This window comes from Acinonyx jubatus, chromosome D3, assembly GCF_027475565.1.
Source record: "Acinonyx jubatus isolate Ajub_Pintada_27869175 chromosome D3, VMU_Ajub_asm_v1.0, whole genome shotgun sequence".
In the NCBI taxonomy this organism is placed as follows: Eukaryota; Metazoa; Chordata; class Mammalia; order Carnivora; family Felidae; genus Acinonyx; species Acinonyx jubatus.
Genome location: NC_069392.1, coordinates 11071450 through 11092974, shown reverse-complemented (window position 1 = coordinate 11092974; position 21525 = coordinate 11071450). Strand labels below are relative to the sequence as shown.

The following is a 21525-nucleotide window of genomic DNA, read 5'->3' as shown; positions in this document are numbered from 1 at the left end:
CAGGGGAGGAGGCACGTGTCCCATTCTGTGACATAGGGCAGGATGTAATTAGACACACGCCGTGTAAAATCTCTCCCCCCCGCCGTCCACATGATACATAGGTACGTAACGCGCACGCGTCTGAAGTCAGGAAGCAAACGTCCCCGATGCTTTTGAGCTCTCCCTCGCTCTCTGAACCCTTGCGCCTCACTACCTAGAAGTGGGGGACCAGATAGGTTCAAAGAATTCAGCCGCTCTCCCTGTCCGAACTTGGTATCTGAAGCCCAGGACCAGCCGTCGTTGGATGGTCAGAAACACCCGTAAAGACTTAAGCCTCTGGCGCCTTTGACTTTCATGCGTATATCCGTCGCGTGCATTGTGTGTGGAAGCAGGGGACTGCCTAGGTAGGGACTGTGCAGCTTGTCACAGCGATGGTCATCCCTGTTCGTTCCTGCTCCCTCCCAAAGGCGGAATCCTGTTAGGAAGTTAATTATCATGCCAATCATCTCTTAATTAACAGTCAGCTGGGCCTCAGGTGACGGCTATATAGCTTCGTTGGCTGATTCTTCAAGATGACTGGTAATAAACGGGACACCAGGAGCTAAAATCTTTTTGGGAATGAAATGGGGTATGAGGAAGGGAGCAAAGAGGGGACGTCTAGGAGTCCGCCGGAGCCCCTGCCCTTGGGTTCGCGCTCTTTCTTCGCCTTTCTGCTCCCCCCACCTCACCTCTCTTTCTGACTCTCCTTTAGGAGAGCTGCTCTCCATGGGATTTGGGTTCGTGGAATACAGGAAGCCGGAGCAGGCCCAGAAAGCTCTCAAGCAGCTCCAGGTAAGGGTGGGGATTTCAGCTGAGATCCATGGAGGTGCTTGGTAGGTGGTGGGGGGGGGTCCGGGGGCAGGGAGGGTGGAGGGCGGGGGTCCGGCCTGTCAACGCTCCTGAAGTTAGCGGGAATGTGGGTAAGTCCGCGTTTTCTTGGGTCCCTCGCTTCCTCCAGTTCTCCAGGGCACTGTGGCCCAGGAAAAATTAAGAATCTTCTTCAGCGCTCTGTAGTCATGGTAGTGCGTTCACGAATCCACAGCTCTGTGCCAGATCTGGGGGAGGCTGGCAGAGCGGATCTCTGAATAAATACGCAAGACCAGGTCACGAGAAGTGCTTGGATGGAAATAAAGCAGGCATCGTGACGGGCAGAGAGGGTTACTTTACATTGTGTGAGGGAGGCCTCTCTGAGGATGTGACCATTGAGCTGATCGCTAATTGACAAGAAGGAGTCAGCTACACAAAGATCTAGAGGGGAAGCAGTCTGGGAGGAATACACAGCATGTGCAAAGGGTCTGAGGCAGGGACTCTGAGGTAGGAATGAGCTTAGTATGTTTGAGAGGCAGAAAGAGGCCAATGTGGCTGGAGTGGACCGTGTGTGGGCCCAGATCTTGTCAGCCTTTTAAGGACCGTGGAGTCCGGTGTAAAGGCAGTGAGATTCTGTCGGAAGGCTTGGAGCACTTTGGGGAAGGGACTGGTTTATGCTTCTGGACGGTCTCTCCCGCTGCTGTGCAGAGAGTGGATGACAGTGGGGCAGGTGAGAAACCACGGAGTCGTCCAGGCAGGAAAGGGTGTTGGCCTGGGTCGGGCGGAGGCAGGGAAGATGAGGACAAGGGGACTAGACCCTGAGGTGTTAGGACAGGGACTCCACATAGAACGGGACCTCCTGCTGGGCCCGAAGTGCGGGATCAGATCAGGCGCCTGGAGCAGGAGGGAGCTGAGCTGGGACTGCAGGGAGCGGCACGGCCTGGGATGGGCTCCTCCTCCGTGAGGCAGGCCTCTGCCCGAGACCGCGTCCTCCACACTCTTCCCCGATGCCGCACATCCCAGGCCCTTTGGTGGCTTTGCGGGCAGGGAGCAGTGCCCTCCCTTCTTTCTGCGGACCCATTCGTTCCCTGCCGTCTTTGCTGACCCCTCGTTCTGCAGGCCGAGCGCTCCTGACCGTGCCTGCAGGTCAGGCTTCTAGACCCAAGTCCCTGGAAGAGCTTCAGGGGGTCCAGGGACCCTTTTAAGCCATATTCCGGATGTCCTATGTCTGTGCGCACCGGACAAAGAGGGCCTGGCCTGAGGCCAGGTGGCGTGAAGGTAAAGGAGAGCTGAATCGGGCCACGTGCATGGGAGCCTGCTCACCTTACCCGGCTCTCGCTCTCTCTCTGGCAGGTGCCCCTGGGCCAGGCACGGCTGGGCTGTTCTCAGGGTGGGAAGGGCGCCCATAGGGGGCCCCCGCCCTGTCCCAGCAGAACTTCTGGCACAGGAGAGAGGCCCTGGGGGGTATAGGAAATGTAACCGGGCGCTTAGTTCATCTGATGGTTTTTGTAGGATTTTGATGACCTTGCCCTTGGCTCAGGGCAGCTTCACGAAGGGCCGAGTTGGATTTGGGTAGGATGACGGGGAGGTAACGCCTCCGGGGCCTCCGCTCTCTTGGAAAGCTCTGCTGTCTACCAGGGCTGCATATCCAGACACCCTTGGGGGCCAGTGGGCAGCGTGAGGGAGTGAGGGGGCAGCATCACCCAGAGCAAAAGCTGGACGCTCGTGCCCTGTCGAGAGGGCGGCCGCTTCTTAGCTTCAGCCAGTTACGCCTCGTGGGGCGCCTCTCTGGCGTTTGATTTGTGTGTTGTTTTTCAAAGAGACACTGGCAGTCCAACTTTGTCATCAGGTGCCGCGTAGGCATTTAGCTGGCATTGGCTCTGCACGTCCAGTGGTCCATTCTCTGCCACGTAATGCAAGATTCTGTCAAACTCCACCTTGCACGTGTTGCGTTCCGTACCTCCCTGTGTGCGCACATGTGTGCACGTTGCCACAAAGAATCGTTTACACAGAACTACCCGTGCTATATCTTATGGGAGACGTAAGGGATTGTCGAGGGTAACTTTGCTAATACTCCAGTTTTGCCTTAAGGGACCCCCGTGAGAGCCTAGCTTTCACTACACCTCCTCTGCGGTTTAGAATTTTTTTTTTTTAAGCACACAGTCTAGCCTGAACTCTTGCTGCAAGCCGGACCAAAGGGGCTTGCTTTGCCTAAAAATGCTTACAAACGATGGAAAATTCGGTGCCCCTTGATTGGCATAAAGGCCAAGGCCCACGCATGGCTCAAGAGGGCATTGGAAGGCTGGGTCTGTGTGACCACCAGCTGCTGTCTGGGCTCGGCCTGAGCCACTTCTCTGTCCTTGATTCCAGCTGGCCCCGCTGCCCGGGGATAGTCCCCCCTCTGAAGTTTCCTTTCCTCTCCGCTGACGCCCGCTCTGTTGGAGAGCAGCGGGGTGGGCGAGTGTTGCTGGGGAGACAGGGTGACAAGCTGTGTGGTCTTATCTCTTAGGGTCACATCGTGGACGGCCACAAGCTGGAAGTGAGGATCTCGGAACGAGCCACGAAGTGAGTCCTCATTGCCCCCTCTCTGCTCTCCTCCGGTCCTTTCTGCTCTGGGGCTGGTGTATCGTCTTCCTGATTAAGGTGACGTCCCATTTGCCAGCTCCGAGGCCCGTTTCTGAGATGACCTGGGACCACTCCAGTCCTTTGAATAAATATTTAATGCACATTTGTCGTAATACGAGGGGCAGGAGCGGGAGGAACCAGCACATTCTGCTCATCTTGGTGTTATAAATAAACCAACAAAGAATTGCCAGTTGCTGGTGCTCTGGACGAGCCAGAGAAGCGATAAAACCTTGATGTCCAGTTTTATAGGGCTTTCTTTCCTGGAGCTGGACACCGGAGCCCAGAGACAGCCTCCAGTTAATTTGAAAGAGATTCAGTCAGTGTTAAGAGTTGGAGACTGACCAATCTGCCCGGTGACCAGTTTCCTGAAGTAGTGTTTTAGTTTTTGGGTTTTTTTTTTAAATATTTTTGGGGGGCAGAGCACAAGCGGGAGGAGGGCAGAGAAAAGGGGGGACGGAGGCTCTGAAGCAGGCTCTGCGCCAACAGGCTGACAGCACAGAGCCCAAGGTGGGGCTCGAACCCACGCCCCGTGAGATCATGACCTGAGCCGAAGTCGGACACTTAACTGACTGAGCCACCCAGGCGCCCCGTAAGATTTAGTTTTGTGCCTACGCTTCTACCCGCTTGCATGTGTAAATGAGCCGATAGGCCTGAGGTGCCCCAAACAGTGCCCAGCACGTGACGTGCCCAGCGCGAGTGTTGTTTTTATTGTCATTGTCATGATCGTCTGCCAGCCCCGGGCGATGAAGTAACCGCCTCTAACAGTCCTAGGGCTGGTTTAAGATCTCTCTTTGGTAGTTGTCAGCAAGTTGGGCATTTGTTGTGGTCGTTGAGCAGATTGGCTGTTGCTGCCTGGCCTCCAGCTGCTGCTTTTTCTTCCTTCTCTCTGTTTTCAATGCTACTTGGGAATCCAGCCCTCAGCCACCTCTGGTATTGTGCGCCCACCCGGTCTGTGCCGTGGGAGCATCCTCGGGGAGAAGGCCCGGTACAGGAAGGGCTCCTGAGCTGGGATGGAACAGTGAGCACCAGGCATTGAGCCCCACGGCCTCGGGTTCTAGTCCAGGAGCTGTGTGACCTTGGGTGGCTGACTTTGCCTATGAATTAGTATGTGCTAACTAGAGGTTGTGCATGAAGCCTCTAGAACGTGCTTTGCACATGAGTACTCAGCCAACAGTGGCAGTCTGTCTTTTCCGTTCCCCGTCTCGAAGGAGTCAAGCTAAAGTCACCTCACGAGCTTTCAGTCCCTCGCCAGTGTTGATTTAGTCATCCTTTTATTCAACAAACAAATTACGGAAAGCCCACTGTGTACCAGATACTCTGCCCAGGTGCCAGGAATGGGGTTTCCTGGTGGTGTTCACGGTCTAGGGCAGCGTAATTGATAGAACCTTCTATAATAGTGGGATTCTTCGATCATGTTCCACATCTGTGCTGTCCAATATGGCAGCCACTTGCTCGTGTGGCATTTGAACACGTAAAGGTGGGGAGTACAGTTGTGTTAGTCATCTGTTGCTGTGTAACAGAGTATCCCAAACAGCTTAAAATAGCAAACACTTATTATTTCACTGTTTCCGAAGTCAGGAACTTGGGAACAGTTTAGCTGGGTACTTCTGTCTCCAGGTCTCTCAGGAGGTTTTGTTGGTCAGGGCTGCAGTCTCATCTGAAGGCTCCTCTGGGGCTAAAGGATCCGCTTCCAAAATGGCGCCCGCACATGGCTGTGGGCAGGAGACCTCAGTTCCTCACCACGCTGGCCTCTCCCTGGGATTGCATGAGGGTCTTTATAGCACCACAGCCCATTTTCCACTGAGCGAGTGATCCAAAGGACAGCAGGAAGGAAGCGGCAGTGTCGTTTATGACCTGGTCTCAGAAGTCACCATTGCTTCGGTCTTCTACTGGTCACGCAGACCTGCCTGATGGAGCACGGGAGGGGACTGCCCAAGGGCGTGAATACCGAGAGGCAGGGATCTCTGGGGACCATCTTGGAGGCTGGCTATCCCAGCAACTGGAGAGTTGGGTTTTGAATTTTGTTGCGTTAACGTAGACTTAACCGGCCGTATGTGGTTTGAGGCTACCATATTGGACAGCACAGTAAAGGGAAACATGAACGATATGTAATACGCGGTCAGGTGGTGGTGAGTGCCAGAAAGGAAAGCAAAACTGGGGGTGGGGGAGGGGGGTGTTGCTGCTTTAATGGGGATACCTAGGGAGGGCCTTCGAGGAGGTGACGTGAAGCAGATCTGAGAGAAGTGAGGCAACACGGTCGTCTTTATGACAACAGCTGCCATTTATTGAATGTTTGGCACATGGGGGGCACCACGCAGTGTCTGACAGGCCCTCAAACGGTGTGACGAGGCCGGCACTCTTTTTAGGCCCGTTCTGCACTTGAGGCTGAGGCCCGGAGAAGCCAAATTACCTGCCCAAGATCTCTCGGCTCCTATGCAACCCACTTGGCTTCCACACCCTGATCGTTCACTCCCCACTCACGACCCCGCGTTGCTTTGACGCAGTGGCAGGTTGCCCAGGGCGAGCAGGGGCACAGGTGAAGTGGGAGGGCGTTAGAGATGGCCTTGCGCCCCGGGATGAGCTTCTGCTCCCACCCCTGGCCCGTCTTCAGGGCTAGCAACTGCTCCAGGCCTGTGGGCGAGGCTCTTGGGGCGTGTACTAGAAAGTCTCACGTAAGACCTTTGGGCCATCCGGGGTCTTTCCACATCTGGAAGGAGACAGTAGAGACTGGATGGGGTGAGGAGCTGGCCTCACCCTTCTCAGGGTTCCTCTCGCCAGTCCCTGATAGCCCCCGCGTCTCTCAGACGACGGGCAGGAGAGACCCAAGGGCGGGTGTGCTGACCGGGTGTCCACAGCCATCTTGAGAGGAAGATGGCTATGCTCCGAATCACCCAGGGGAGACCGCCTTCCCCCTTTTCATTTCTGCCTCACCCACCCCAACTCCTTGAATCTCTCACCTGCCAAGAACATCAGCTCTTGGAGGGAGGGTGAGGGGGTTAGCATAGGCCAGCAGCTGCCCACACCCCAGATAACTCGAACCTTCTCCCCTAATCGTCTAGGCCAGCTCTGACGTCCGCTCGGAAGAAACAAGTGCCCAGAAAGCAGACGACCTCAAAGATCCTGGTGCGCAACATCCCCTTCCAGGCCGACAGCCGGGAGATCCGAGAGCTCTTCAGGTGAGCCGCTCTCCTGTCCACCGGTTGGCATGTGGTTGGGGGGAGCCTGCTGGAGCCTTGGCAGGTGGCCTTCGGGTCCTTGATGGCTCCACCGCAGGCCGGCCCGGTGGTCTTTCAAAGGTCATCTTTTGGCCGCCTTTGATTTATCTCTCTTGAACTCATGCGCCGTGAGCACTATGCAGAGAAAACTCGAAACAGCCAGGCCTCCTCCCCCAGAGGTGAGACAGAAAGAGAGGGCGGCTGGTGTTCTCTGTCCCCACCCGCAGCAGGATGGGGCGGGGGCCCTGGTGGCCGAGGCTCAGCATCTGTCTGAAACTCTTCTGGCCAAGTCATTCCTCTGGGTTTAGCCAGCGGCTCTCCACCCCGGTGGTGTTTTCGAGTCACCCGGTGACTTTCATAAACATACCTTTGCTCAGGCCCCGCCCCCGTGGAGTTGGATTCTGTTGGTCGGGGGTGGGGCCCAGACATTGGTGTTGTGATCAAAGCTCCACTGGGGATTCTACTGTCCACCCAGAGTTGGGCACCACTGTCTACGTTGCTGTCTACGGAAAGAGACTGTTTTGAAATATGGATGAATCCCCTGAATAAATAGTGCAGTCCGGCAACAGATGCCAGCATAGGGTCAGAAAAGCTAGGCACTGGGACCTGGAAGGACAGGCGGGGGGCGAGGTACTGACAGCAGGAAGGCCAGTGGTGATGCTGTGCAGGAAGGCAGATTGAATCAGACCAGTTTCCCTATGTTTTGAAAGAAAAACCGGCATTCCAGATTTTTAGGGGGAGTAAGCTGGCAACTAATTTACTTTCTAAAATACAAACAGTGCAGGACAAAGTCTGGCTGTGGCCAGATGGAGCCCAAGGGCCACCACTTTGCAACCCCTGTGCTAACGCGTTACACCGTTCGGCCTGGCAGATTAGTTAGGTACCATCTAGAAGCAAGCCCTGGATCAAACATCTTTACGAACGGGCGTAACAGGAAGACATTTAAAGCCAAGACCTTCCCCGGGTGTGGGATGCTGGGTGGCCCAGGGAGAGACAGTCTCGCCCTCGGAGTGTAACGGCAGGTGGACCAGATCGCCGGGGGCTCCTGGGCCTGCGGGACCCAGAGAGCTATGTCCCTGTTTGAATTATCAGTTGGCATCTTACTGATTAGATCACCTCACTGAAGTCAACTGTGGATGCAAAATATAAATCCCATATTTGGGGGACTAGACAGAAGTACCTTTGTGTGAATCTACCTCTTCTCCCTCTCACCCGATAAAGAGTAGGGAACCATTTACGGGATTTGCTTCAAAACTCCTTCTCACCTCCGCCCTCCTCACCTCCGTTCTAAATTGTATGCTGAACGTGCTGTTCGTTAACAGACGTGGTTTTGCTGGCTCTGGTGCAGATGCCGTTTTCGGACGAGTGGGGTCTTAGCTGTGATCCCAGGTCCCCTGCGTGGCAGTAACAGCCTGGTGAGGTGGGGTCACGACCTGGGGGGACGTTTTCCATTTCCCTGCACCCAGGGAGAGGAGTACGCATCCTCAGCCTCGCACGCCGGCTCGTTTTAACGGGCTCCTGCTTGTGAAAGAGAGTCCAATTTAAGACCTGCCAGATCAAAACAGGATTGCCGCAGACAGCACGTGTTGATCAGGAAATAGCATCCCGCCGAAATGACAGTTCCACTTGGTGCCGCAGCCTGTTTGGGGTGACACTTACCCAGGGAAACAAAAGATCCGCTCGGAAAGGGAAGAGCGCTTTGTTTGATCTCTCGTTTTATATTTATTTTGCAGAGACAGGGAATTAGCGTCCACGGAACGTAATTAGGCGCGGTGTCTCTTCCCCCTGCCATTGTTCCAATGGTAGCTTTCGCCAGCCCTTGGAAACGGAAAGCCACCACGGAGGGCTCACCTTGCTTTGTTGTGCTCTGGGGCTGGGGGGTTGAGGCCGTTCCCGGTGGCGGGCGGCAGGGGGCGCTGTGAGCCTTCTCAGGGGGGACTCCGCTCGTCCTGGAAACCACAGACCCGATTTCAGACAAAGCCAGCGGCCGGCAAAGGTCAGAGCCAGGGGAGGATTTCGGGGCTTTAGGGGAACCAGTCTGGTCCATTTTGCAGGCGGGTTTTGCGGGCTTGTCCTGCCGGGTGCGATCAAGGATCCCAGCTCGCTCCGATGGGGCCCTCGCCGTGTGTTGGGCCCAGCTGCGCCTCTGCCCCGTGCAGTGTCTCCTTTAAGCTGCGTAACTGCCGTGTGGAGGAGGGAGGCTGTTTGTTACCTGTTTTGCACCCGGAAGGATGCTGGAGACCTGGGCAGATAAAGTGTCCTGCTCAGAACCTGCAGCTGAGCCAGGACTGGGATTTCAGCAGTCTGACCCAGAGCCGTGGCTCGGAACCGCTGCTCTCTGCAGCCTGTCATCCTCCTCCCGGGTCCAGAAGGACACTGCCCCCTAGATCACGGCGGTGGCACCATTGTCCCGCGAATGTGTCATTCGCACCAGCCCCGGGCCTAGGTGTCGGGCCGGCAGCTGGTTCAGGAGAAACGGGCGCCTCCCCCCGAGGAGTTCACTGGGGAGGACCAGGGAGCAAAGCGACGGCAGCAGTTGGACAGTGATGCTCCTGTGGCACGCGGGAGTGAGCGTAGGGCCGCGGGAAAGCACGGTCATGTTCTCAAGCGCACCTGCTGGGGGGCGGTAGCTTGCCCACTCTCCCCGGCCTCCCGGGGCCCTGCATGTGACCCTGGGGCAGCACCTGCCCATGCCCTTCCTGGGGGCCCCCAGCCGTGCAGGGAGTTCCCCCCCACCACCACCCCGCAGCCTCTTGAATCCAGTACCCTGAGGCACTGCGGATCCGGATCCCTATGGGATCATCACCTGGGACGGTTCGCGGCTGGCCCTTCAGAAAAGTCAGAGTGGACACAGCAGTGTCCCCCCTGCCACCTTTTTGGGCCTCCGCTTCCCCTGGCACCAGGTGACAGCAGCCCTGCTGATAGCATTTGGGGTAATTTATGACGACGCTATGGCAAGAACGTGTTTGTTACCGTGAAGTATAGTTTCCGAGCCCGACCTCTGTGCCAGGCTCTGCGTTATTACAGGTCCGTTTCCCACAACGGCCCCGCGGAGTGGTGTTGCCTCCGTTTCCCAGGGAGGAAATGGGCTCCCAGGCTCCAGATCCCGCCACTGGGCCATCTGCCGGCCCCACCGGCACCCAGCAGCTCCCGCACCACGTGACCGCCTCGTGGGCTGTTGGAAGGGTTAAATTAGCATCTGCTTATGGAGAGCGTAATACAGGGCCTGGGACGGAGTAGGTGGTTAATAAACATTAGCGCTGGTTGTCAAATAGCACGAAACTGGGGACGCCAGGCTTTGAACCCAGGGCCGGTCTGACTCTCGACAGAGCTGATGTCTTCGATGGCACTGCAGACCCTTGACAGTCCCCTGTGGCATTTTCTTACTGGTTCGCCTCCATTCCCTGAGTCTGCCTTCCTGCCTGGTGATCCTCTCCCCCTCCAGCTGGCCCTGGGCCAGAGAGAGTCAGTACTGGGGGACGGACACTGGCCTCTCTACTCCGTAAGGGACACACGGAAGACAAATGGGGATCCTCCAGACCGTGCAAGCATGTGCTGGCACGCAGGGACCAGACTCCTCACCCCACAGCCAGAGCGGGGGTGAACGCGGCCCCCGGCTCACCCTATGGTGTGCACAGCCTTAAACTAGCATCCGTTCCGGAAGAGGAAGGGTGTAGACTGGCTTCCCTTCCCATCTGGGTTTGCTCTGGCAGAGGTAGGTGTGTGTGCACGTGTATGTGTGTGGGCAAAGCCTGGATTTGAAGGTCCCTGGGACAGAGGGTGGTTCCGAGAACAGCCCCACAGATAGGGCCTAAGTCTGAACCCCAATTGAAGCAGGTGCTCAGGGCCCCCCCGCCTTACGTGTAAGCGCATGTGCGGAGCCATGGGATTTGACGGACGGGTTGTGTTCCCACCCGAGTTTCAAGCGATGGCCCCGAGTTAGCACCACCCTGGAGAACGAGGTGGTGATGCTCTCAGCACCCAGGAGGCGTGGGGCACCGGCCGGCCACATCTCAGGCGCCCGTGTCATCGGTGCATCTTCACTGTGGCCCGGTGTGCTGCAGCTCTTGGACCCATTTCCTGGGGCCCAGAGAGGAACAGGGGCTGTTTCTAGCAGGACCTTGGCTCGCCCGTTTCTTCTGTACCCAATGGGCGGCCTTGGTTTGAGCGTGGGTTCTGGAAGGCAGTGATCCTCTGGGAAGGAGGTCGTACAAACACGGCTGGCTTTGGGAGCACGTGACCCGTGTGGCCCCGTGTGGGTGTTCAGTGTCCCTTTCCCCCACCCCAGACTGTAATCTTGGACACTCTGGTCGCTGCTGTGTCTACGGGTCCCTGGTACATAGAGGGTGCTCAATAAATGTTTGCTAAGCACATAGGTGAGCGTTTGCTAAGCGCACAGGTCCAACTGCGCCAAGCCTTTCTCGTTGGAATCCTGAGGGAAAGGGTATGTGAGGCACAGAGAGGTTAGGGAGTTTGCCCAGGGCCACACAGCTCTGCAGTGGCACCGCCTGGTCTCCCTCACTTTGGAGCCCCTCCTACCCCCTTGAAACTGTCCCCAAGGGCCAGGGATGTTGGGTGGTAGCTGCTGGCGCAAGTGCTGCCTCAGGTGAGCTGGGGCAGCGGCTACGGGCTACAGGTGAAGAGAGCTTTTCATCTGAGCCCCCCCCCCCCCCCCCCCCGCTTTTTGGTGATTTTGTACTCAGAGGTGTGAACCACCTGCTAGGGGTGTGAATGGGTGAGCTCCCAACAGGTGTCTGGAGGCCTTAATTACACAGCTTGCGTCTCCTGTCCGCGCCGCACCTGTTGCGCCCGCTTTGTGGACGGGGTCCGTCGTCCCTGGCCTCTCTCCTCCTCATTTCCTCTCGCAGTGACCGTGACCGTGGAGGGAGGGCTGCGGAACAGTGCGCCTGCCAAGTTCCCCTGACCTCCTCCCTCACCCGGGCAAGGGATCATGCCTGATGGGCTCCTGGTTGTCAGCAGTAACTTTCCCGAAAGCAGGGAGCCAGGATCCCTGTAGTCTGCTCTTCTCGGAGGTTCTGGATGGATGGGGCCTCTTCCTGTTCACCAGGCTCCACGGGGGAGGAGCTCTGTTAAGGCAGCCTTGGGGTTGGAGAAAGGGCATGGGGGAGAGAGAAAACCTCCCTTCGGAAAGGGAGGGGGTAAGGAGGCTGTCTCTCCCCACGTAGGTCATCCCCCCCCCCCCCCCCACACACACACACAGCCCTCCAGGGAGCCCCTAGATGGAGGCCACCACGTCCCTCATCCAGATCCGGCCACACTCCTTCCTTCTCGCACCGTCTGGCCGCTTTCACACCCCGCAGCAGCAGAACTGAGTAGCTGCGTCTCAGACCTAGCGACCCGCGAGCCTGTAAAATACTGACTGTCCGGCCCTTTATGGGGTAAGTTTGCTGATCCCTAGACTAAGCTAACCACAGGGCTTGCGCGGAGATGGGGCACGCCCTAGAGGTTTGGGGCATTGTCTTCTAGTATTAATTACCCAGACGTGGTATTTTCTTCTTCCGCTTTTGATAAAACACGGAGACCTTACAGGTAGAGCTGTAGCCCAGTTGGCCCCCGTTGGCCCCCGTTGAGCTTGAGAAATGAGGCCCCAGAGAGCTGCTGTGTTCACCTCTGCAGCCCACCTCCTCGCTCTGACCTGTTTTCTCATCGGGGCACCCCTGCTCCTCCTGGTCTGCCAAGGTCTTTGTGGTTTGTTTTAAGAGTACTTTTTAGAGCAGTTTCAGGTTTAGAACCCCACTGAAAGGAAGGGACAGAGTTTGCGTAGGCCTCCTGCCCCCACCCACGTAGCCTCCCCCATCATCAACACCCCCCACCAGAGTGGCAAATTTCTTATATTCTCTGAACGTCCGTTGACACGTCATTATTACCCCAAGTCTGTGGTTTGCATTAGGGTTCATTCTTAATGGTATATGTTCAGGGCATTTGAACAAATGTGTAATAACGTATATTTGTCATTGTAGTGTCATAGACACTGTTTTCACGGCCCTAAAAGTCCTCTGTGGTCTGCCCGTTCATCCCTCCCTTCCCCTTTGCTGAGGTTTCGAAGGGTGGTGTGAACGCATTCATTCATTCATTCATTGATTCATGCGTTCTTAACTGAGCTGGGAGCACCAGCCATTAAATTCAGGGCCCACCCAGATCTAGTATGACCTCCCCTTACCTTGATCACATCTGCAAAGACCCTATTTCCAATAAGATCCTATCCACAAGCTCTGGCAGACATGAATTTGGGGGGCACGTTTCGCCCAGTACAGGGTGTCTTAGACGGGGTGGTCAGGAGAGCCTTCTCTGAGGAGGGGACCTTCTCGTGGGGACCTGTGGCTATGAAGGGGTGAGCTGCATATAGACGTAGGGGTGGCAGGGGCTGTGCCCCTGGTGGGAATGAGCCTGGCCCTGGAGGGGAACGGGCAGGGTGAGCAGAGGGACGATGCTGAGATGAGAAGAGTGGACGGGGCACGATCTTGTGGGCCATGATGAGGGCTGTGGATGGTCGTTCAACTTGTTACTCAAGTGTGACCAGCGGCCAGCTCAAGAAACAGGACAAGAGCGTGCCCGGTGCCCCCTTCCAGTCACCGCCCCACCCACTCGCTGCCCACCACTGTCCTGACTTCTAAAAACATGTATTTGTGCTGCCTGTTTTTGGTTTTTTGTGTAAATGGCATCATCACGTATACACTTTTGGTGTCGGTCCTGTCTGCTCAACGTCTTTCGTTGTGAGATCCTTCTGTGTTTTAATGTTACCATGATTTGTTCATCCTCAGTGTTGTATGGTGTTCCATCATGTGAATATGTCGAAATACGCTTATCCATTTTCCTGATGAGCACTTGGGTAGTGTTCAGGTTTTTGGCTGTTTCCGATAAAGAACGCTTCTGCGAGCGTCCTCGCATATGGCTCTGGTGACCCCGTGCACACGTTCCTGTAGGGTGTCCGTGCGGGAGTAAAATTGCTGGGTCACAGGATGTGCACATTTCAGCTCTAGTAAATCTCTCTATCGGGTTTCCAAAGAAACTGGCAGTTTGCATAAACTGTCAGTTTGAATGATCCAGTTGCCCCGGGTCCTTGCCAACACTTGGTAGTGTCTTTCTCTCTTAGCCATTCTGGTGGGTGTATAATGGCATCATTGTATCGTGGTTTTAATTTGTACTTCCTTGGTAGCTAAGGAAGTCGGATGTTTTGTCATGTGCTTGTGAGCATGTGGTCTACTCTTGTGGAATGCCTGTTCAAGTCTTCTGCCCATTTTTCTAAAAATCGGGTTGTCTCATTTTTTTCTTATGTTTCTAATTACTTCTTACATAACTTTTTGTATTTTGGTTTCAAGTCCTGGGGTGGGTATATGGTTGCCAGCCCCTCACTCTCCCGTTCTGTGGGTTTCTTAATGGTGTCCTTTGATGAGCAGAGGGCTCTTAATTTTAACGTCTGCCATTTTTTACCTTCGTGGTTAGAACCTTTCACGTCCTACTAGCAAACCCTCCCTCCTCCAGGCTCGTGAAGATAGTCTCCTGTTTTCCTCCAAAAGCTTTGACCTTTCCCATTTAGGTATGGAGTCCAGCAGGAATCGGTTTTTGCATGTGGCGTGAGGTAGAGATCGAGGTACGTTCTCCAAGTCGGTTGGCCGAACATCATTTATTGTGAAAACCATTCTTTCCCCTCTGCTGTGCAGTATTGACTTTGCCATAAATCAGATGACTGTGCACATGAGGGTCTGCTTCTGGACTCTCTCCTCCGTTCCTCGGTCTATTTGTCTATCCCATGTGCCAATACGCCCCGTCTTAATTACTGTGGCTTTGTGAGTAAGAGCTTGATATCTGGTGTCTTTGTTCTTCCCCGATTGCCTTGACTGTTCCCGGCCCTTTGCACTTCAGGCCTTTGTGTCTGAATAATAAATAAAGAATATTCCACCGCCCCGAGAGCCGAGAGCCGGGGGGGAGTGGTCGATGACTTACACTTGTAAAAAGAGCTTGAGAAAAGAGGGTCAGAGCCGGTGTGAGGGGCCAGAGGTGATCGTGGTTTGGACCTGACGTCGGCAGTGGAAGCAGGCGGGGGTGCGTTTGCAAACTCCCGCTGTGGCTTAGTGCGGACGGTGATGGAGACAGGAGTGGAGGACAGCTCCTCGAGGCATCGAGGGTCCTAAGTGACTGCGGATCACGGGCCACGTCTGGGGGAGGGGCAGGGCAGCATGAAGGAGGCGTCAGCCCCACTCCCCGCGCCTCCCTTTGCTCGCCCGTGATGGGTCGCACGTAACCACTGGCCACGGTGGTGGTGCCAGGGCCACGCTTCTCAGCTGACCCGTGCAAGCACACGTGCGGGCTTGGGGGCTTCCGGTGAGCACTCCCTTCGGGAACAGCTCTGATTCCCCCGCGGATGTCAGCCGCAGCACCGACGTTGCTGCATCAACATTTCCTTACTGGCACTTTCTGTGCCGTGGGAGGGAGGCGCTGGTGACGATTTCCACCACCCCCCCCCCCCCCAGCCGTTTGCACAGCTCCTTACAGAGGGCGCTGCCAGGGCCTGAAGTGCTCCAGTGCTCACGATTTCGCTCGTTCCTCCCCCGACGAGCCCCGGGAGCCAAAGCTGAGGCACACGAGGCAGATGGCTGCCCGGCCATAAAACCCCGAGCAAGTCGCAGAGTCGGATTCACACTCCCCGTTCCTCCCTTTCTGTGCAGCCTCTCCCACTACAAGTTCCAGGGACAGAGATGTGCCTTCTTAACCCTTTCCTGTACCCATTTGGCACGTGTGTTAAGTTCCTTCGATACGGCAGTCTTCGGCCGTCATCGCCGTGAGATTCCCCGCGTCTGCGATGCTCATTAGGGCCAGTGCGCAAATACTTGGCCTGGGCTTACTGGGAGCCGGCCTGGCTCCTGCCCTCAGGGCCGCTGCATTCAGAAAGATGATGCCAGCTACCAGGCGGGGACTAAAAAATGCCAAGGAATCCATCCTTCCTCCAAGAGAGTGTCCCAAAGACAGATGTAGGAGTCCTTGCCGAACATCTTTTTATTTACAAAGAAGTTCTGGAGTTCCCAGTGGACCCAGGGTTCGTGTTAGCCAGCTGTGGGGAACAGAGCTCGACAGAGTCACCTGGCCCAAGTCCCGGGTGTCCCAGGTGTCCCAACCACTCTGTGGCCTGGCCGCCTCTTGAACCAGCTTCCGACGTGGGCCAGCTTTCTTTCGGAGGGGGCATGGGCGAGGCTCTATCCTGTTAGATAGGCCGGCCAGCCTACACAGGCGTGCCCTGGAGGGGACTGCTGATAACCCTCAGCAGATGTTCCCAAGGATCGGACTTGTGCTCAGAGTAGCAACGAGTAAATATATATACACACCCATCAGAACATCTAGACGAGGTTGCGGAGAAACCGGACCATTCCTGCAGTGCTGGCGGGAACATGAAATTGTACAGCCACGCGGGGAGAGTATGGGCACTTTTTTCGAACTAAACACACACTTCCCATGCGACCCAGCAGTGACACCTCTGTGCACGTGCGCCAGAGAAATGGGAACTGAGGCGCACGTAAAACCCTGCACACGTGCCCATCCAGTGATGAGTGGACAACCCATGTGCGGTCTGGGGGGTGTTACCCTGCGTGAACAGGAATGTACACTGACATCACCCACACCATGGCTGGACCTTGAACACCTTGTGCTCGAGAGAAGAAGCCGGTCCCCAGAGACCACACATGGCATAATTTCATCTAAGTGAAATGTGCAGAGGAGATAAATAGAGAGAGAAAGAAAGTAGATGAGTGCGTCACTTAGGGATAGGGAGAGGGGTCGGAGAGTGATAGCTCAAGGATCGGGGGCTTTCTAAGCCGGTGAAAATTTTCTCCGTTATGGTGGTGATTTCACAACTCTGAGAATATGCTAGAAACCATTGAATAGCTGGATTGCCTGGTATGTGAGTCGTATCTCAATAAAGCTACTACAGAAGGAGGGGAGGAAAGAGAGGAGGGAGGGAGGAAGAAACCTGTATACAGATGCACACAGCACTTCATTCATTATATCCAAAACCCAGAAACCACCCGACCGTCCTTCAGCAGGCAAATGGTTAAATGAACCGCGGTTCATCTGAACCACAAAATACTACAGAGCGAGAGAAAGGGGTAAATTATCAGTATCCCCAGCAGCCTGGGTGAAAGAAATCTCTGGAGCATTATGCTGAGAGGGAAAAGCACATCTCCAAAGGGTATATGCTGCGGGATTCCATTTATACGACATTCTTAAAACAACAAGATAGAGAGATGGGACCATTAATTGGGGATTAGGTAGATGGAGAGAGAGACAGAGAGGGCGGCTGTGTCTGTAAAAAGGAAGCACAGGGGGTCCCCTTGCGATGAACATTCTGTATCTTGACCGGTCACGAGCCTGCAAGTGGTCAGATTGCATAGAACTAAATACACACACTGAAATGAGTGTGTGTGAAACTGCAGGGATCTGAATAACGTCCATGACTGTATTACTGTTGATTTTCTGCTTGTGCTGTTGTACTGTTAGGAGATGTTGCCACTGGGGGAGACTGGGTGAAGGGTAGTATATAGGATCTCCCTGATTATTTCTTAGAACCGCCTACAAGTCTATAATGATCTCAAAATAAAAAGTTTTCTCAGGGGCACCTGGGTGGCTTGGCCAGTTAAGGGTCCGACTTCAGCTCAGGTCATGATCTCACCGTTTGTGAGTTTGTGCACCATATCGGGCTCTCTGCTGTCAGCACACAGCCAGCTTCAGATCCTCTGTCCTCCTCTCTCTTCCCACCTCCACACGTGCACACATGCTGTCTCTCTCTCAAAAATAAACATTAAAAAAAAGGTTTTTTCATTTCTTTTTTTGTAACGTTTTTTTTTTGAGACAGAGAGAGACAGAGCATGAACTGGGGAGGGTCAGAGAGAGAGGGAGACACAGATCTGAAACAGGCTCCAGGCTCCGAGCTGTCAGCACAGAGCCCGACGCGGGGCTCGAACTCACGGACCGTGAGATCATGACCTGAGCTGAAGTCGGACGCTTAACCGACTGAGCCACCCAGGCGCCCCCCCAAAAAAGTTTTTTTAAAACAACAAATACCCTTATCCATAAAGGATTATAGCAAGACCACACCCTGCCGTAGTGAGTTGCCCATCCCCGGGGGCAAGCAAGTGAAGACTAAGGCAACTCTCTGTTACGGATGCTATAAAAGGGATCTCTGATGAAGCGGCCAGGCCCACTCCCTTCAAGACACTTCGACCCCGAATGTTGTCAGCATGAGCGTCCCTGGGGGTCAGAGAAAGGAGAATCCTCTGGCCTTTGGGTCAGCTGCAGGTAGTCTGATCCTTTGGTCAGAAGGGAATCAACACTCAACAGACACACAGCAGCCAGGTGAGGGGGCGTGGGAATGAGGAAGAGAAATTACCCCATTTTTATATGCTGTGTGAACGGTGTATATACTTTATCACTGAAACGTAGGCTAATTGAACCCAAGAACATGAAGAGATTGGCCTCGTAGGTGTATTTGATCTCCAGGGGTCTACTTCTGTTTAGCAGATTCGTGCGTGAACCTGGTGCTCTAGAGACTGCAAACAAATATTAAGCATCCATTGTTTGCAGTGTGAGAAAACAGCGGTTCTGGGTTTCTACCCCATTATCGGAGAGCCGAGATACCAGCACATAACTTCCTTAGGCTCTTATCGATTCTCCATCCCTCCAGACACGGGGTCTGGCAGGCTGGGCACAAAGCCACGTTTCTCAGAGCATGCCCTTCCCCATTTAAGATCCCCAGGAGCACAGCCCCAAGGCACTTGACGGGGACGTGCGCTGGGTGATACTGTCTTCATTCGAGATGCCCGCTCTGCAGAAAATCTGTTTCAGACCCTCTGCATCCCCTTTTTTAATTACCCTGCTCTCTGCCTGCCAGTCTGTCCACCAGGGGATGGTCAGAGGCTGTGAAAGTTACTGCTGCTCAGACCAGGATGAAGCAGCACTCGCTCGGCTGAGATAGTCTGGTTACCCGGGTTCTCCTTTCTCGTGTTGTCCTTGTGCCGTGGCCATCAGAAGTCAGCTGTCAGCTTGGAAAGGAGCCAGTGTGATTTTCCAAGTGAGCAGAACACTGGCCAGCGAGTCAGGAGACCTGATTTCTGGCCCTGCTCTGCCTTGCACCCTTGAGATCACCTTGGGGTGGTGGAGCGACTTCCCAGAGTCTCCTTTGTTGAGTGAATCAGTGAAGGGGTCGGGCGAGGCCAGCCCGGGGAAGGCAGCTTCCTCCTTGCAAGCTGACACAGCCCCACGGGCCATGGCTGCCTGGAGTCCTGTACTAGAAGACTGGGAAGCTGGCTGGGCTCCACAGGAAATGGCATTGTAATTGATTAGTGATGTCTGCCCCGGCCCGTGGGCACAGCATCTGCGATAGGTCTGCAGCCGCAGGTATCTCACCTAAGAACGTGGCATTGATCGCCTGTCACTGGAGCTTTTACGTTTCCATCTGCTAGACTGGCCGGAGGAGCGGTCCCAGACCAGGGGCCGTGGGGAAGCCCACTTACTTTTCCTCTTTCACAAAAATAGTAATAGACTGGGAGTCGAGAAGGGCTTCTCTTTTCATTGTTGTCGTTTTCTTCCTTCGCAATGCCAGGGATCTGGTCATCCGTGGCCGCTGACGTATTCGTTCCCTCCGTGCCCAGCCCGATTCCGATTCCGGAATAGGTGACAAAGGCCCAGACGGTGGAACGGGGCACCCTGGGGAGAAGGCGCCAGCCCCTGGGGTGGGGGAGGGTGGCATTGTGCGCCCTGATTCCTTCCCGGCAGCCTGCTCTAGTCCTGCCTTCACACCTCCTCTCTCCCCATTCAGTGCCTTTTCAGTTACAAGGTCCCTGCTCTTTGTCTGGGCTTGTCGGAGAGCCGGCGGGCCGTGGGCTCATTGTTGCAACTGATAATTGTGCTCTGTGTCTCCAGCATCCTGGGTGCTGAAAGGCGGGAGCCCCGGGATATCTCGGGGAGCTCCTGAGCAGGAGCAGCCCCCGCCTGCTCACGTGACTCTTCCCGAGAGAAAGGGAAAAGGGAGGTCTCGACGCACTGCTTTGTAGTTAAGAGATACCTCGCCGGCTTAGCAAATATTTACTGAGCGCCTCTAATGAGGCAGGGGCTGTGCCAGGTGCATGCTGGGTTACAGAAACAGACGTGAACTCCAGGACAGAGAGGGACTGTCTCAGTTTAGGGGGAAGGGGTTACACGCTCACATCACTAGAAGCCTCACGGCAGGGGCGCCTGGGTGGCTCAGTCGGTTGAGCGTCCGACTTCAGCTCAGGTCACGATCTCGCGGTCCATGGGTTCGAGCCCCGCGTCGGGCTCTGGGCTGATGGCTCAGAGCCTGGAGCCTGTTTCGGATTCTGTGTTTCCCTCTCTCTGACCCTCCCCCGTTCATGCTCTGTCTCTCTCTGTCTCAAAAATAAACGTTAAAAAAATTAAAAAAAAAAAAAAGCCTCACGGCAGAGGCCAGGTCTCACACGCTGTTGGTCTGGTGACAAAGTCTCTAGGACTCAGTGCCTGTCTCTGGAGGGTGGCAAGGTCACCGACGGTGTGTGGTTGGCCGTGAGGACGAGGTCAGCGGTATCGGTAAAGCACTAGGCTTCTCTGTGGCCCAGGCGCCGCTCTGCCGTGTGCTGCCGTGTGGCGTCCAGAGATTCGGGAACACCCGGTCCCTCGCCTGAGAGCCAGGGGGCTGGGCTCTCACCTCCAGCCCTGCTTCCTCGCTTCAAGCTCTTAGGGAAGTTCCTTCGTCTCCCCAAGGCCACCCTGGAGCGAGGGGGGCTCAGCTACGAGATGGTCTCCAAAAGGGTTTTCTGCCTAAAGGGACAGCCCGTGAAATGACAGGCCGTGACGGTGTTTCTCGACACTGTCCCACTTCCCGAGTAACAGAGGAAGAGCCCTCTTGAAGAAAAATACAGTTCTTACGGCCCTTCCCCCACAGGGGTGCGGGTGATGGCGAAGGTTTCTGTCGTTCGTTAAGTTAGCCACGTGCAAACGCAAAACTCAGAATAAACCGACAACTTAGGCCCGTGGTGCTCTTAGGACTATAAGGCCAACACCCGTTTTCAAATTAAATACAAGCAAAATTTAAAATCAATAGCATTCAAATTAACAACATTATTGTAGCGTGATGGATGATGTTGTTTCGCGGCAACTGAATTCAGAACGTGGGTTTTAATATCCGAAGGATGTAGCCTCGGGTCCAGATCTATAACGCGTCTCGGTACTTTTACGTCAGCAGTGCTAATGCCGAGGACGCCTGTTTGCCTCGGGAAGCGCGCGCCGAACGGGAGGACCGACCCACAGGCTTTGTTTGCCGGTTCAGCATAATCCGACCTCCGGCTCGTCTAAACTCAGCCAGTCACCAAATGCTGCCTTTAGCGCGGTGTCGCTCAGTGGTTTGGCAAAGCCATCGTGATCACTTAAAAAATAAAAGTTAGCGTTGCAGCGTCATTGAAATCATCAGTGAGCAGGCAACCAATTGCTTTGGGAATGGGGAACAGCAAAGCATTTCATTGTTCACCCGGGCCAATCGATGGCCTGTTGCAAGCTGGAATGCGGCAAGACAGGTTCCACATGATATGGGGGTCCACCGTCACCCTGGGACCATACAGGCTGCTCCAGCCCAGGTCCCTTGAGATCAGTGCGCCCGTACCGCCGGGGGCCGAGTCTCTCCAAGCACTGTTCTAACACACAACGTACGTATGTGTGTATCTTGAAAATTAGGTTGTCTAAATACACCCCCCAATTTTTTTAATTACCCCCCAAAGTAGTTAAGCCTCCCCACACCCCTGCCTCTGCCCTCAGTACACACATACACATCTGCACATATTTATTTTGAGACACCTGTTCTATC

General features: G+C 55.0%; 1 protein-coding gene across 4 annotated transcripts in view; it reads left to right on the top strand.

The window, feature by feature from the left end:
* Window positions 1–21525, top strand: part of RBM19 (RNA binding motif protein 19) — a 151793-nt gene that overhangs the window by 42315 nt on the left and 87953 nt on the right. For all 4 annotated transcript variants that reach the window (XM_027044324.2, XM_027044325.2, XM_027044326.2 and 1 more), the window contains 3 exons: window positions 731–810; window positions 3335–3390; window positions 6510–6626. In XM_027044324.2, the coding sequence (XP_026900125.2) occupies window positions 731–810; window positions 3335–3390; window positions 6510–6626 (253 nt within the window). The remainder of the gene's footprint in view (window positions 1–730; window positions 811–3334; window positions 3391–6509; window positions 6627–21525) is intronic.